At 33.4% G+C, this 18,002-nt stretch overlaps 1 protein-coding gene across 3 annotated transcripts in view; it reads right to left on the bottom strand.

The window, feature by feature from the left end:
• Positions 1-18,002, bottom strand: part of nedd4l (NEDD4 like E3 ubiquitin protein ligase) — a 160,998-nt gene that overhangs the window by 102,458 nt on the left and 40,538 nt on the right. For all 3 annotated transcript variants that reach the window (XM_056447082.1, XM_056447083.1, XM_056447084.1), the window contains exon 3: positions 1,618-1,699. In XM_056447082.1, coding sequence (XP_056303057.1) covers positions 1,618-1,699 — 82 coding nt within the window. The remainder of the gene's footprint in view (positions 1-1,617; positions 1,700-18,002) is intronic.

Below are 18,002 nucleotides of genomic sequence, written 5' to 3'. Positions count from 1 at the left end.
TAATAATCAATACCATTCATAATTGTTATTAATTGAACTAGTTTGAAATTTTTACAGTTACGTTAAGAATTTGTGTGATTTTAAGATTTTTTTTTTTCACTTGAGTGTATTTATAAACAGTATTATAAAGTGTAAAGAGACCACTTAAAAAGGTTTCTCTAGATTCATTTAAAGTTACTGATGACATTCCTTGAATTTATACATTTAGATTTCATTTAGAAAAAATGACTAGACACTTAATTAAAATTAAACCATTATAGAATTAGTAAATTCAGATAAATAAATCCAGGAGTAAATAAATATAGAAAATCTAAGAGTAAATAAAATCTATGGATATATAAATAAATACATTCTAGGAGTAAATAAAATAAATAGATAAATAAATAAATTGGAATAAATAAATCTAGAAATAAATAAATAAATAAATAAATAAATAAATAAATAAATCTAGGAATAAATAAATAAATAAATCTAAGAATAAATAAATAAATATAGGAATAAATAAATAATATCTGGGAGTAAATTAATACATAAATCTAGTAGTAAATAAAATAAATAAATCTAGAAATAAAAAAACAAATAAAGAAATAAATCTAGGAAAAAAATTAATAAATCTAGGAATAAATAAATAAATCTAGGAGGAGTAAATTAATACATAAATCTAGTAGTAAATAAAATAAATAAATCTAGGAATAAATAAATAAATAAATCTTTGTTATTATTATTATTATTATTATTATTATTATTATTATTATAGCACATCCATTTTCAAAATACCAGCAGTATACATGTCATAAACAAATAAACAACAACAACTACTATTATTATTATTATTATAATTATTATTATTACTAATATTATTATTATTATTATTATTATTAATAATAATATTATTATTATCATCATAGGAATCTAGGAAAAAAATCTAGGAAAAAAATTAATAAATCTAGGAATAAATAAATAAATCTAGGAGGAGTAAATTAATACATAAATCTAGTAGTAAATAAAATAAATAAATCTAGGAATAAATAAATAAATAAATCTTTGTCCCATAAAAGAACTAAAAAGGTGCCATGTTTCAGATATGTTTATGTTCATTTTAGACAACACAATACATTATTTTATATATTTTGAGAAGAGTACTGGATATTATATTGGACTCAATATTTGGTGAAATATATAAAATAAAAAATATAAATAGTAATTTTTTGCATAGCTATTAATAAATTCACCTAACAATAAGTTTAAACTACTTTTAGATTTCATAATTTTCCTTTTAGTTCTATATTTATAATAACATCCATGCATAGTGTTTAAGCATATTTTCCTTCAACAGTTAACATTACAATACAATCTTTGCATTGAAAATAAAACACTAAGTGGTTTGCAGACATTCACGTAGTTCTGAATTCTCAGAACTGATAATAGAGTGTCTGTCATATTATTCGAGGCTTGAAATATCCACAGGTCTATGAAAGCACTCCTCCTAGTGGTAGAGGCTTTAGTATCTCTAAAACCACCTGTTCAACTTATCCCTTCATGTGCTTTTAGTAGACCCAACCATCCTAAAATAACACCTCAATGTCCCCCAAAAAAATGCTGAGAGGTAAAACTCACCTTTTTGATGGTTTTCGTTTGTACTAAGGCAAGCTCGCGGTTTTCATCAGCGACATACAGGGAGAGTTTGACGTATGGATCACTAGAAGGGGAAAAAAATACATTATAAAAATGAAAATAAATGATATATGATCAAAAACAGATTTTTTTTTTAATCGATTAAATAAAAGAAAGGCGTTCATTCTGTGGTTTCACAAGAGTGATACAATTATGTATTATTAATATTATAATATAAAACAGGCCTTGGAATGGCAGGGCAATGAAATAATGAAATTATACATTTGTCATATCACAAACACTCAAAAAACAATTCTGACTAAGGTAGATAAGCAAGTAGGTTACCAGTCCATTCACAAACACACACACACACACGTAATTTGTTATGTAACATCTGATATTGTGTGATGCATGTTTTTGTACTCTTAAACCTTTTACTACCTTCGTCACAATAGCGACCATAGAGAAAGTGATCTGTTGTGCCACATTAATAAGAGCCAGAACCACATTTAAAGGGTTAGTTCATACAAAATGTTCCAAGCCTGTTTGAGTTTTCTTCTTATATTTTGTTTTAAAATAAATATTTTAAGAATGTTGCAATGTAGCAGGCATTGACTTCTTTGTTTTTCTTCCCACTAAAGATGTCCATGGCTGATTTTTCCCCCCGAACATTCTTTAGAATTTCTTGTTTTGTGTTCAACAGAAAAAAAGAAACTCAGAAACGTTTAGAACCACTTTAGGGCAAGTAAATGATGAGGATTTTTTTTCCCTCACAGTAATTTATAGTAAAATGGACAAAACTTAAGAGGTGAGACTAAGTTAAGTCAAAACTAACTGCTTTGTCAATCCGTGTTTTATTTCATTTATTACAGAACCCCTATTATGGGTTTTATTACCATGCAGTGTGCAACGCAGCTCTAAGTGAATGAAAACATCCAGCTAATGTTTAAATCTGAAAGTGCACCTTGTTTAAAAATATACATTTTTTAATTAGATAGCTTAAAATTAACTCTTAATATTATACAATAATTTTTAGATTTCATTATTAATATGCTATATTAAAATAATCAAAGTTATGCACTTTCTCCTGTTCTCTGATTGATTGATTGACTCGGCGCGAAAACAGCCTCAAGCACGCGTCTGCAACTAGTACATGCAAGTGAAATGAAAGTGAAAGTCTCTCTTTGTGTATTTTTGTGTGAACAATCTATCCATTTAGCTGTCCAAATTAATGTCTTGTAGGTGTTTTATAACAGATGCGCGCCCATACAGGAGGATCTAGCGAGGCCCAATGGTGTCTCTGCCATGGAATGTAAAATGAACTTGCATATGAGCTTCAGAGGCTCTCTGGTGGAGTGGTTGACTGTTCCTGTCAGCGATCTCCCAATAATATTCAGCTGCAAACTCAACCACCCTCAGATTGTTGCGTTTCAACAGATTTAGGGTGTATTACTGTATTTTACATTTGTCTGTAATAATAATAATAATAATAAATATAGTTTTATATATAATTAAATTTAAATATTTTTAAATAAAATGCTGAAAATAAAATAATAGAAGGCATGACAAATGCATATACACACACACATTTATTAAACAGGCGGGCCCTCCAAAAATGTAATCGGAGAAAGAAGTGGGCCCTGAAGTTAATAAAAATAAATAAATAAATAAATTAAAAAAAAAGTTGAGAACCCCTGATTTAAATGATTCGTCTTTTGTCTGTATCTTTTGCCTGTTAGTATCGACACAAAACAATAACAAATCTGAGGAGCCGGATCTGGTAAAACGTGAACACGCCTTTCCCTTCAGGTGTATGTGGGACTTATCATGAAGATGAGTGAACATTAATGAGTGAATGTTCTGCTGATTAATGCAATAATCTACCCTGCAACAGGGGATTCGTTGGCCATTTGTTAAAGGATGGATTAGAAAAGACTATTGATGTATGGGCCTTTGTCAGAGCTTGACAGGAACTTTATCAGTACAGAGTTTGTGGAACAGTTTCCTCCTCTATTTCACAAGTGTAAGTAACTTAAGTGTGATTAAAATGGTTGCCTCCTTGTATTCTCTAGCTTGCAAAATATGTATTTAATTTTGTTTGTTGTAATGGCTTCACGTGGCTTGTACTGTATCTGGGTAACTCTTTATTTTTTCACATATCGCATCTAAAGCCATCTTGAAAACACGTCTTTCTTTGCATTTGTGAGCTCACAATCCTGTCATTTGTCGTTGCCAGGGACACCATCAGCTGTTCCTACACATGTGTGGCGGTCATGTTTTAAAGTAGTTCAGCTTTTGCCACTGTGTGGATTAATACTGAATGTGTGTCACTGTTTTTACTTATGGTTAAGAATAGAGCAATATGCTGGTGTTAAGCTGCATTGCTTTAATTCACTCCTGCATTGGGCTCACACATATACTCTGCACTCTGACAACTTCAACAATGTTGATAAACCGTGGTGGGCATTTCTCTCTGTCTCGCACAAAGCAGTGGACCAATCGCAAAAGACTGGGTCATCGGACCAATCAGCACAGATTACCATCGTGCTAAAGAGGGGTTTGGGAACAAATGAATGAATATGGAACCACTGCTATGGAACTGACAGTGATGAGCTGCACTGCGTGTGAAAGTTGAAGATCTTTTAACTTTCCATGCCGTCTAAAATATGCAGCTCTCACACTTTAAGAGTCACGAGACGTGAGCGCAACAGTCACACTTCCATCAAACACATGTTTACATTGAAAAACAATAGAAAAGTACCGCAGTGAAAAGGAAAAAATGCATTGTCTGAACGGCCCCTACTTAATTGTAGCAAAATTGATTGAAAGTCAATGAGTATCAATGCTGTAATGCTAATATAGATGCAAGTAAAAGTATTAGCACTTATTTAGCAGGTTTTATTTTTAGAATCATCTGCATTTCAGTAACTCTGGGTGAGGTGAAGGTGGAAAAAATTACCAGGAAATGGGAGGGAGACAAAGAAAGGAAGTCATTAGAAAAATTATGATTAGCACAGAAAGACTCGTTAGTTTACCAAACAGGAACAATTAAACACACAATGAGTGACAAAATCAAACAATAGGTCAGAGGTACGTCCAATCTCGATCTCAGTTGGATTATATTTTTACAAGATAGATGTGACTGACAGTAAAAGTTATTTTACAGCAAGAAGCTTCAGATAAACACAGAACTGTACAAACAACATTAAGCTATCACTAGGACACCGCAAGGACAACTGTGCTTTTTTATTGTTTGTTTATAGGTTAAGTTTACAGAATATATGTTTGAATGTACTTAATTTTGTTCAGTTGTTAAGTTATCTGGTTATTAATACACTACCAGATGAAAAAAAAACATATTGTGAAAGCAGAAAAATTGTGAAAATACGATTACAACTGAAAAAAAAATTCTATTTGAATACATTTTAAAATATAATTTATTCCTGCGATTCATTCACAGCATCATTAATCTTCAGTGTCACATGATCCTTCAGAAACCTTTGCTTCTTAGACTTTACACACCTGAAACTTGCCTATAGCACTTATTCACTGTTGCTCTTATAGTTGTATAAATTGCTTCGTTGTCCTTATTTGTAAGTCGCTTTGGATAAAAGCGTCTGCTAAATGACTAAATGTAAATGTAAAATGTTTGTTTACAGAAGATCTAGTGCACTGCAGAAGTGCACTGTTTAAATATTATTTACATGATACATGCACTATCAGACTTAGAGGGAAAATGTGCTTAACGCATTATAAAGGTTGAAGCATTAGAATCAGTACTTGGTATCAGTTGATTACCAAGACAAAGAATCAGTGCTCAGTATCGGCTGCAAAAATCCTGATTGGAGCATCCTTAGAAATAAGTACTGAACACGACATAATTTTTCTCAAAAAACAGATTTCTAAAGGTACTGTTGACCTGAAATTTTTTCCCAGATGTCGGTTAAAACCGAAGAAATGTATATATGAAAAGAACACAAAACTATTTAGTTTACAAATTAAGTTATGTATAATAAAATAAAATTTCAGGAAAAAAAATTTGAACACATGAAGGAAGGGAGGTGTAGAAAGCAGTGAAATCCCAGACAGCAGCTGAAATCTCTCACTAGTTCTCAGTAGAACTGCCCTTCCTCATTGTAAATGAATATTAGCTGCTTTAGTCCAACATCTACATTAGCAGGATGATGAAGATGAAACCAGGGTGGGTGGACATTTCAGCAAGACAATGATCCAAAACAAAGCCAAGGAAACTCTCAAATGGTTTCAGAAAGAAAACCATGCTGTAGAATGGCCCAGCCAATCACTTGACTTGAATCTAATAGAAAATACAAATTAAAGATCAGATTTGATAGACGAGACCCACAGAACCTTCATACCACAGAACCATTTACCAAAATCTAGTTAAATTCCATGTCAGCAGCTCCTTTAGAAATGTTATTCCCAGGAAAAAAACATGACGTGTTCAATACTTATTTCACCCACTGTATGCAGCTATTACTTTATTTTTCAGTGTACTGTATACTTTAAACTTATGAAAACTTATGTTTGTCATATTTTTTTTGCTTACTGGTGTGTTATTATACCTGAAAGTGATTAGACTGACTTGATGAACAACACAGAGATGCAATGACTTCACCTGACAACAAACACGTAGTTCAAGGAAAAAATGATGTCATTAGTCCTCGTTTTTAAGAACTCAACGGAATTTTACTGAATTTACTCAAAACAAACACTTTACTCAAAACCAATAACAAGCGTTGTCCAAAAACAGCAGGCCTTGTGACTGGGAACTGCTGATTTGACTGAATCCCAGGTGTCTTATACTCTCCGTAAGTGTCTGTGTCTGCTTTCATTCAGGTGACAATATGACAATAGCAGACACTATTGCCAATATGGGCAACAGCACATAAGGTCACGTTCACAGATAATTTATTCTATGTTTTCTTGTTAGAGGCATAATAACATTTCTGTGCGTACTTTGGTTTTTAGATAATGGTTTGGCGTACTTTTAGAAGGGGGCTATACAAGGGTTGGCCAATGAAACTGAAACCTTTGCCAATTTAGTGTTGGAAGTTTCGTAGCTAAATTTGACTAGCCTGGTGGCCAATCTTCATTGGTTGCACATTCCACCAGTAAGAGTAGAGTGTGAAGGCTTAATTAGCAGAGTACTAGCTCAGTTTTTCTTAAAATATAGCAACGCACACAACATTATGGGTGACATACCAGAGTTCATAAGAGGACAAATAGTTGGTGTGCGTCTGTGACCAAGACAACTAGTCTTTGTGATGCATCAAGATCCACGGTATCCAGGGTAATGTCAGGATACCACCAAGAAGGTTGGACCACATCCAACAGGAGTACCTCTGGATGCAATAGGAAGCTGTCTGAAAGGGATGACTGGGTGCTAACCCAGATTGCATCCCAAAAACATAACCACTGTGTGCACATTAACTCTCCTGTTTCCACCAAACTGTTCGTCAGGAGCTCAACAGGGTCAATATACATTGCCGTGCTGCTAGCTAAACCTTTGGTCACTCAGGCCAATGCCAAATGTCGGTTTCAATGGTTCCAGCAAGCGAATATCTGGACAATGTGAAACATGTATTGTTCTCTGTTGAGTCCACCTTCACTGTCTTTTTCCCATATGGGAGAGTTATGATGTGGAGAAGCCCCAAAGAAGAGTACAACCCAGACTGCTGCATGCCCAGAGTTAAGCATGGGGGTGAATCTGTGATGGATTGGGTTGCAATATCACGGAATTCCCTAGGCCCAATACTTGTTCTAGATGAGCGTGTCACTGCCAAGGGCTACCGAACCATTCTGGAGGATCATGTAGACCCAAGAGTTCAAACATTTATCCTGAAGGTGGTGCCGTGTGTCAGGATGATAATGCAGCACCAATACACACAGTAAGACTTGGGCTTTTGATAGGAAGGAATTGATGGGCATTGATTCTGAGGAATCAATGATTAAAGTTCCTTTTCACAACAATACCACAGTATAAGCAAATACGCATTAATAATTGCAGAATTTAAACAGGAGATTATGAAATCAGACATAATCATTCTGCAATAATGACGTCTGTTTTTGTTGGTTCTCAGTGAGCAGCTTCTTGTTGCTGATACATCTGAATTGATGTGCAATTACCACAATTAATAACTTCTTACACCAAACTCACACAAGCTTTTAAATAAAAAACCTTCTGTGAGATGATTCCGTCGTCATGTGAATTAATGAAAGCAGATCGAATCTTGATTGAATCAAGATTCGATATAATCTTCTGTTTATTCAATAACCTCTATGATGATTTCCTGGGATTCCTCATGGATGTTGGAGTTTCCAATGCCAAACTGCCATTACCTACTTACATATGCCCTCCACCCCTTCCGGTGTATGAGCTACCAAAGGTCGATTTCCAGAGGTATCTGTCCTGGGTCATTCTTTATATTTGTCTCCAGATGTAACCCATTCTTGTGAGGTCTGCCTCCAAGTCGCATTGCCAGGTATTTATTGGAAGGCCTCACTTCCACTCTCCTTGGGGATTCTATCTGAGAGCCTGTCAGGTGATGTTAGATAGTGGTTTGCGTAGGGTGTTCCCTATCCAACCCCAGCTTCTCTTCTAGATTTCTGCTTCTATTTGGGGTTGACAGGTCCTTCCCCATAGGTCAGTGTTACTAATCTTGTCGGGGCAGGTGTTAATGAATGTCTGGATTCTTCGGGTGGTAGTTTGGGTTATCCTCCAGGTTTCGACCCCGTACAACAATATTGAATTCACAATGGAGTTGAACAGACAGGTCTTAGTGGTCAATGTAGGTTCTCTCGAAGCCAGATGTTCTTGAGCCGGGTGAAAGCAATTCTTGCTTTGCCTTAACGTCTGTATCTGTTCCAACCTGCTGGTCGATGATCCTGCCCAGGTACACTACCACTACTGATTATATAAATGTAATTTTTAAAAAATATTATGACATTTCAGTATCCCTAAACAGACATTGTAGCTTAATTAACTCCTGACACCACTTACTTCACACACTTTTCTGCAATTAGCTTAAGTATGTAACTTAGGTTTTAGCATAAAAGTCGCTGGTACAAATTCAGCATTATACATTCACCAGCTTCTGGGGCATTTATTTTCCTTCCATTCTTTCCTTTAGACTGTTGTGCAGGTCTTCTCTGGCTTTTAATTGCTGTGTCTGGATTTCCCATCGCCTCTAATTGAATGTTTATGCAAAGATTCAGCTTTTCTTGATTAGCCTAAAACAGTGTGCCATTTCTGAGACTGGACTGTCTCGCCTTCATAAACACTACACAGACGGATATTCTCTGGCTATAAAAGGTGGAATTTCATTTTCATTTCATGCGATGACTGACACATTTATGTGTGAGGATGTAAATGTCAAATGCATAAATATAAAGATGTGTAAAACAACTGACAAAAATGGCTAAATCATCCTGAAAATAGCCTGAAGTCAGAGGCAAGAGTCGGAAAAATATGTCTGCTTTGGAATTTCTTGGATCCTTGATTCTGTTGGCCTGCATTAGAGAAACCCCAGACTCCCAAATCACTGTCCCATTTTCCAGCGGTAAAGGCCATGGAGCCGGTCAGGTGTCTCGGGGACACTAACGGTGCGCACAGTTACCATAGAGAAGGGCCACTTTGTCACTGGGGACTTGGTTCGGTAGGCTACTTGATTGTGTGCAAAAAGCCAAAATTAGAGGGGATTCAGGGGAAATCCGAAACAAAAGGGGGGATTCTGAGAAAGAGAACACTCTCGACTTAATGATCTCTACTGAAGGAAGTCATGGAAATAAAGACCAACAGGATTATCAACTGTGCAAAAAAAAAAAAAAAACAGCAGCCTCATTGACATTTTCAAGGACTTTTGAGGCTGATAGCGATCTGCTGTTAAAGATAACATGAGGTTAAGAACCATGCAATTTGAAGTGAAGTGTGTCGCTAGTTGTTAGATAGCATACAAAGAAATGAGTGAAAGCTTGAGGATTCAACTAAAATCAATGAAACAAATAAGTCGGGTAACCTCTTTTAGTTGTTACACTACATTTTAAAATATAATAGTCTTAATGTGCATTATTTTAGTTATAAAAGTTATTAAAAGATCTGTAAATTAACTCTTTTTTTTACATTTATTTACAAATGTTTTAAATTACTTCATTCATTCATTTTCCTTTGGCTTAGTCCCTTATTCATCAGGGGTCGCCACAGCAGAATGAACCGTCAACTATTCCAGTACATGTTTTACACATCGAGTGCCCTTCCAGCCACCACCCAGTACTGTTAAACACCCATACACTCTGACATTTACACACACTTAAAGTGCATGTCTTTGGACTGTGGGGGACACCTAAGCTGTTTTTAAGTTACTTCAGCATATTTTAATTTAAGTTAATCAGGTTTCAACTAAAAGTTTTAAGTTATAAAATGTTCAACCTAATAGTTTTAGTCAGTTTGATCGATGTAAGTTGAGACGACTAGAAAAGTTCATTTCATTCAACTAAAACAATAAGGTAGCAAGATTTATTTACAGTGCACGATCATACTAAAATAATGAGGTAACAGACATCTTTCTGAGCTAATTAAACATGTTATTTAACACAAGGTGAAGGTGTTTTAGTGGCTATAGTAAATTATAAAATAAAATAGTCTTTGGGCCCTATCGTACACCCAGCGCAATAAGGTGCAAGACGTGTTTGCCGTGATTTGTTGCTATTTTCATACTAGCGAAACCCTAATTTTCCCGCTTTATGGCACAATGTTTAAATAGCAAATCCATTTGGGCCACTTTGTGAACCCATGGGTGTTCCTATCTAGAAAGCAGGTGTGTTAAGGTGCATTGTTGGCGTGTTGCTATTTTCAGAAACTAAAATAGACTGTGCAATTGACCAGCTGAGAGCGCGTTAGTTGTGCGCCTTAAACGCCTACACACTGCTTAATACACACAGGATGTACAGCAATACGCAAATATTTTACATATGAAACAGAATAAAACAATTAAAATATTACAGAAATTATTATTTTCTACATAAATATAAAACCACTGCCTCCATGCCTCATCTCGGGATTTCAATTTATTCATGACAATATGCATTTGCATAATGTTATTATTATTAGCAATACTGTTTATTTTATGTATATTTATATTTGTCTTAATAAAAACAAGTTTAGATTCGTCCACCTGTCAGGTTTTGGAGACATATGCATCACCATATGGGGCATAAGAATAGCACGTCTTTGGATATAACTCAAGTTTTTTGACCACACTTCTTTTATTATTGTTCATTTATTAGTTTGCTGGAAATTAGAACAGAATTTAGAAATAGTTTTGAAACAAATCTTTGCGCTTAATAAATGACATTATATATGTAGGCTAATGGATGTCTTCAGTGGAGAGTGTACAACACGTTTCCTTATCCACGAAAGTAAACAAGTAAAGAGTAAAAGTAAAGTAAAGAGAAGGTAATGAGGCCGAATGGAGGAGACTTGTTCATTATCCTCACACTGCAGATGGTTTAACTGTTTTCTCACTAGTAAAGCATTCAGTTTTTCCACTTACAAAGTCTGCCATGTAAATAGCAAATGCACCATGGCGTGACGCAACTTACTCTTAAAAGGAATGGGAGATGAGAGTCTGATTGGCTTAATGCAGGTTATGCTCAAAACACACCTATAACTCCTTAAGAGAATAAGCACAACCTTGTTAGACCATGTGCCAGGGCGCAGAGTGCATTTTTCCATCCTTAAAATAACAAAAGTGGATTCAAACATGCTATTAATGCTTTTGCACCATGCGCTTTAGACTTTGCGCCTAGATCGTTAAAATAGAGCCCTTTATGTGCATTACTTTAGTTAAGATATAACATAAAATATCTGTAAATTAACCAGGGTTTTTTCCACATTTATTTATGCTTTTTGAATTGCATTATTGGACCTTGATCTTTACTCCAGCAACTTTTGATGTTGAAAAGTTTAGTGACTTTTGATATTTTTTTATCAAAATAAACAAAATAAATTAATTGAAACAAATAAAAACATATATTTAACCAAATAACATCAAGTATTCAAGTATCATCCTATCAAGTATTCATTGTGAGCAACTTATTTTTAAGTGCTTTATATTAAGTATAGGCAAACAAGCACTTGTTAAGTCAAAAAAAAAAAAAAAAAAACTATATAAATAATAATAATAATTCAAATAACTAAACAGTTTGTAAATCTTTCCACCACAAATTACAACAAATCTAACAAATTAAAAATTAAACATATTTTATTTCAGGTTTAAATCACAAAAAAAAAAATGGAGCCAGCCTGGTGAAAGGGGTGGTTCTTCTTTTCTTAAAAAGTGGCCCTTTTTGCAGTTATTCGCCTTATTTTCTATTTAATTATGAGGTTTAAATAAGGTTTAGTGATATCTTAAGCACGATTCTTTGCTGGATTTGCTTGTTGGATGGTCATCATAAATCACACTTTCTGATGTACCACAAACATTTCCTAAAGATTTGCATTAACTATCATTTACATCATATATACATGAATTACATCATATCTCATTAGAAAACAAAAATATAGGAATCTATTAAAGTTTTAAATTAAAAACTTTAGCCTATTGTCATGGCGACGCAGTGGGTAGCACAGTCGCCTCACAGCAAGAAGGTCAGTGGTTCAAGCCTTGGCTGGGTCAAGTGGCATTTCTGTGGGGAGTTTGCCCATGTTGGCTTGGGTTTCCTCCGGGTGCTCCGGTTTCCCCCACAAGTCAAAAGACGGGGTATAGGTGAATTGGGTATACTAAAAATGACCGTAGTGTATAATAAGTGTGTGGGGACGTTTCCCCAGTGATGGGTTGCAGCTGGAAGGGCATCCGCTGCGTAAAACATATGCTGGATAAGTTGGCGGTTCATTCCACTGTGGTGACCATGGATTAATAAAGGGACTAATCCAAAAAGAAAATGAATAATTGAATGAGCCTATTGTCATTTAAATATGATTAATTTAAATAGCAAACTGGCCACCACATTCAACGTTCCTCAGAAGCGACAGCCAACACAGGATTCCGTTTGTGTTAAAGCCTGATTTGATGGATTATTTTCACAATTCATAATGACATAGCAGGTAAAATAGTACAAATAAGCTCATGTATGGGACAAATTCTGGATCTTTGTCAGTGAGGGGTGGGTCTTTCAAACCACCCGAATCCCCCTCGGCTATGGACCTGATGTGCTATTACATGTACACTATTAAATGGCATTTCTTTCTTATTTTAAATGATTTTTTACCTTCATTTAGATTAATTCTTTTGCATAAAATATGTCATGAAAACTGACCAATTTTAATTCTCTGCTTCCTAAAATTTCAAATGTATAAGAAACGTACACTGTATATTAAAACAAATATGAACAAATAACAAAATGTCATTATAGTATAAGTCAGTGGAGCAAAAACAGCCTTAATCATATAGAAAGTGTAGCCTAGGAAATTTTCCCAGGGTGTATTGTTGAATTTTTGGATATTTTCAAAGTATTTTCCCAAAATATGTGTCAAAATAAGATTTTTTTTTTCAGCAAAAATCATTCAAACTACTAAAACAGGGAAAGTTGTGGCAACAAATAAACAATAAATCCTGAATTCTGATTATTTTCAATGTGTCTCTTAACATTTCCCATAGCTGTATTCCACTAAACTACAACCGCTGTTGTGCTAACGATTATTAATAAATAAATAGAATAAAAAACATTCTGTCAGCTAGAAGGTCGTCAAGGTCAAAAAAAGTACAGTAGAAGTGAGGAAGATGCGAGTCTACAGATTTTGTCCTGTCAGAGCTTCCTCCCTACACGCTCAGACTTCTGTGTTGGTGCCTTGTGGCGTCCATTTGCTCAGCTGCGTGTCTTCTGCTTTAATTAGCACAGATGCAGCTTCATCCTCATCAAGCAAACACACCAGACCCAGACACACTCGTGCCGTCAACAAATCTGTCCATATTACATCAGATCCCCATAATGGCTATTAGAATGGTGAGATATTGGTATGCACAAACTCTAATGCTGACAGGTGAAAGCCTCTCTCTTATGAGGACTCTCCATAGGCGTATTTAAATGTGATAAGACAACATTAATTAGAGCTGCACATTTATTTAGTTATTTTTTTATTAAGATGTACCACTCTTTGATATTCCTTTATCTTCAGATGTTGCCTAGCCTCTCATATTAAATGATAAAATCTGAACTCAACAAATATGGAACCCTTTTTTCCCTCACTCTCAACTCAGAAAGTCTTTTATGATATATATTTTATTATTATTAGTTGACTTTTTTATTTTATTACTTTTCTGATGTACTTTTAATGTGTGTATATGTGTAGGTAAGGTATATATTGTTTTTTCATTGTTTTTATTCTTTTCTTTTAATGCCGTGGTTGTGATAGTGGAGGGGTAATGGACTGTTTTAAGTTAAAAGTTTAAGGTTAAGTTTTAAGTTAAAATTTTTAGTCCGTTTGATAGATGTAAGTTGAGACGACTAGAAAAGTCAATTTGATTCAACTAAAACAGTAAGCCACCAAGATTATTGTTTACTTAAATAAACAGAATTTATTAAATATGTCAAGGTTAGATTAAATACACCAAGAATGGCATTTCATATATGCTTTATCATATGCATTTAGCAAAGAGGAGACATTTATGTGGTCAGTTGTTATTTTTTTTTTAACATATCAACTTTAAATAATTTATGATAACATTTTTAAAAAAAATTTTTTGGGGAACAAACAGATCAGAAAAAAGCATGAAGTGACCGAACAGAAGATGGTATTGGTCCATAGAGGTGTACAATATATACAATTAATAATTATATATATATATATATATATATATATATATATATATATATATATATATATATATATATATATATATATATATATATATATATATATATATATATATATATAAATTATTTTTGTATTTGTTTGTGTGTTTTCTAGGACAATAATTCATATTTAGTGCTTTTGTGCTTGTTTAGGTTTGGCATAGATAAATAACTAGGACATTAGAAGCAGAAATATTCAAAGCACAGTTTACAACTGCATAAATATTCTGCTTTGGCTTTTTTGGTGAATGATTTTCCTTTTAAACTATCACATGCAGTTTTAATCAAATGCATCCTTGGGGACTTGAGAGTGTAAATATCTTTCAAAAACTTAGTTATAAATCTTACATAGTTTTAAAAATATTGAAAGCTACAGACAATACTGCTATGTAAATGTCACAAATACCATTTCTTATCTGTCTTTCCATCTTTGCTATTTATATAAAAAAAACACAGAATTTTTCTATACAGATTTAAAGTTTAAATGCAAAAACTCAAATAAATATTCACAAAAAAAGTTGGGCTGCACAAAACTGGGAAAATGCACGATTTTGTTGTTGAGTGTTGCAATACCGATATTTCTTACTATATAGCTAACTTGCAAAACACCATTTCATTAGCATTTTGTATTATTATTTATGTTACACTAAAAAAATACATGACAAAGTCATAACAAATGTTTTTAAGTTACTTCAACATATTTTAATAAAGTTAATCAGGTTTCAACAAAGGTTTAAGTAGTAATAGTTTTAGTCAGTTTGATTGATGTAAGTTGAGACGACTATAAGTTTTTTTGATTCAACTAAAACAGTAAGGCAGCAAGATGTTTTACAGTGTACGATCATACTAAAATAAAGAGGTAATAGATATTTTTCTGATCTAATTAAAGATGTTAAGGTGCAAACATTTAGACTTTAAAATCCCACAAATGAGCGAAAACCCTAAACATATTCAGATTCTTATTGACTGGTCATTTTTTTCCTCTCTTTTCTCATTGCATTAGTATTTATATGCAGCTTTACATTCACATAACAGCAACTACTAGAAAGCTGGGGATGAAGATAACACTTTAAAATATTGTAAATAATGTAATTTTAGTAAAAAAAAAAAAAGTAATGTACTATTTTCAACACACTTCGTTGAACATGTACACATAGTCATCACCTGTATACTATATAACTGCAGGTTAACTATGTTTATACATAATAATTTTAACTGTTAAAAGCTATTAGTTACTAGTTAATTAGTTAAAGTTATTAGTAACTAATAAAGTTATGGTAACTAATAACATTCACAATTCCGATTTTGATTGTAATGCAATAATGTGCACATTTTGTAAAGCTGCTTTGAAACAATTATTGTGAAAAGTGCTATACAAATAAACTTGAATTAAATACCTTTATTAAAGAAATTATTGCTTTTTGACTGCATTTCTAACACATTTTCAACCATTTATAGTTTTGTATAGGGACCAATTCTAACTATTAACTAGTGTCAACGGTCTTCTGATTATAAGGATATTAGCTTTTTATTAGTGCTTATAAAGTACGCATTCTGCATGATCTTATTCTATATCCCTATACTCAAAATGACAAGTCAAGTAAAGGCCTTGTCTGATTGGTCAGATTTGGATAAACAACCTATGCGTGCATCACACAAAGACTTGGCACATAGAATAAATTGAATTTACTGCAATTCTCTGATATGAACAATGCATATACTATCATAGCGATGACGATCATTTTAATCACGATTAAGGGTGCAGCTGTTATATATGATAAGTATTTTAATAGAGTAAACCACCTACAAACCATCTTAGAGTACAACTACACTGTTAACCATTTCCTGTAGAATCTACAGTAACTTACTGGCAGCAGTTCACCAGTAACTTACTGTAAATCAGCAAAATACTGTATTAACATTTACAGAACCATCTTGCTCTATATGTATGTACAGTATTGTATTTCTTTACAGTTAAATATAGAGTAATTTTCGAAATGCATCTTTAAAATACAGTAACATACTGAATAACTGTCCTACAGTAAAACACAGTTCACATTACAGTTAAACATTGTGTGATTTACAAAAATCGTTTACAGTGTAGGCAATACCCATATCATTATACAAATTTTTGTCCTTGTAAACCCCCCAAACCAGTGTAGACACACACACAAATTGGAGCAGACAGGTTTGCTGGAGTCTACAAAAGATGAGACAGTGACAACAGAAGGAGCAGTGACGTCTACACCACAGGAGAGAGAGCGAAAGCACAGAGAAAACACAAATACAAGCCATTCCAACCTCATTTCTTCCTTGATTCGATACAAAAACCTGGAAATTTTATATTGGACTTTTTCAGGCATGTTGTTTATAAGAGTATGAATCGAAAACACGATGACTTTAACCCTCATGTTCTGTTCAGGATGTTTTCATCCACTCTGGGGTGATTTTGAGTTTTAATTTGGCCTCAACTTTCTCTGTGTTTCAGCAATTGGAAATGATTTTGGGGTCACATCTTATTTTGACACATATTTTGGGAAAATGCTTTGAAAATATTTTTAAAAATTCAACAATTTGCAAATTTTCTACCTTTTCTTTATGTTGGTGGTTGTTTTTGCCCCATTGACTTCCATTATAATGACATTTTTTGATTACAAAGCCATGACACCATCTAATCCTACATTCTTGATTGTTGCTGGTCAAAATGTAACATTTTTACTGTTAATGTGGTTATCTGACGCTTTTGTAGACGTAACAGTTAAATTTGCATATAGTGAGGAATTTGGAATCTTATACGTTTAGGAGAGAGGACATTTTGATGTGGTTAAATGTTCATTTATGTTTATTATAACATTTATCAAAAGTTATTTTCATGGAATAATTTTTACAAATCAGATCAGAAAAAATAAAAGTGACCAGGCACTATGAGATAACCACTTATAGAAAATAGCAGAAGAAATCATATTGGTTTATAGGGGTCTACAATATTGACAAAATTTTTTATTTTTTTTTTCTAAGAGAATCATTCACATTTAGTGAGTGCTTTTGTGCTGGTTTAGGTTTGGCATGGATAAATAAATGACATTAAAAGCAGAAATATTGAAACCACAGATTGTAGATACATTTGTTTTTATTTGGAGGGGGTGGGGGGATCATTTTCATTTTGAACTGTTTTATATAAGTTTTAAATCAACAAATGCATCCTTGTGGAAAGTAAATATCTATCAAAAACATTTATTTATAAATATTACAGACCCTCAAAATTTTAAAATACTCCAAAGGCAACAAATAAAATGTTGCAAATGCCATTTCTTAGCTGTCTTTCAAACTCTACTATACATAAAAACACAGATTTTTTCTATACCACTACTAATAACAAATAAAAACCGAACTGAATGAAGCAACTCACTTGATTTATTCAAAAACAGATTCGTTAACGAACAAAACATTACAGTGTTGCTCAGAGAAGCACAAATGTTCTGCTCTGGCTTCGTTTGAAACGGTTTTCACTGGCGAAA

The sequence above is a fragment of the Danio aesculapii genome, chromosome 21, assembly GCF_903798145.1.
Source record: "Danio aesculapii chromosome 21, fDanAes4.1, whole genome shotgun sequence".
Classification (NCBI taxonomy): Eukaryota; Metazoa; Chordata; class Actinopteri; order Cypriniformes; family Danionidae; genus Danio; species Danio aesculapii.
Note: the sequence above shows the minus strand (reverse complement) of the source record. Positions and strands in the feature narration are given on the sequence as shown.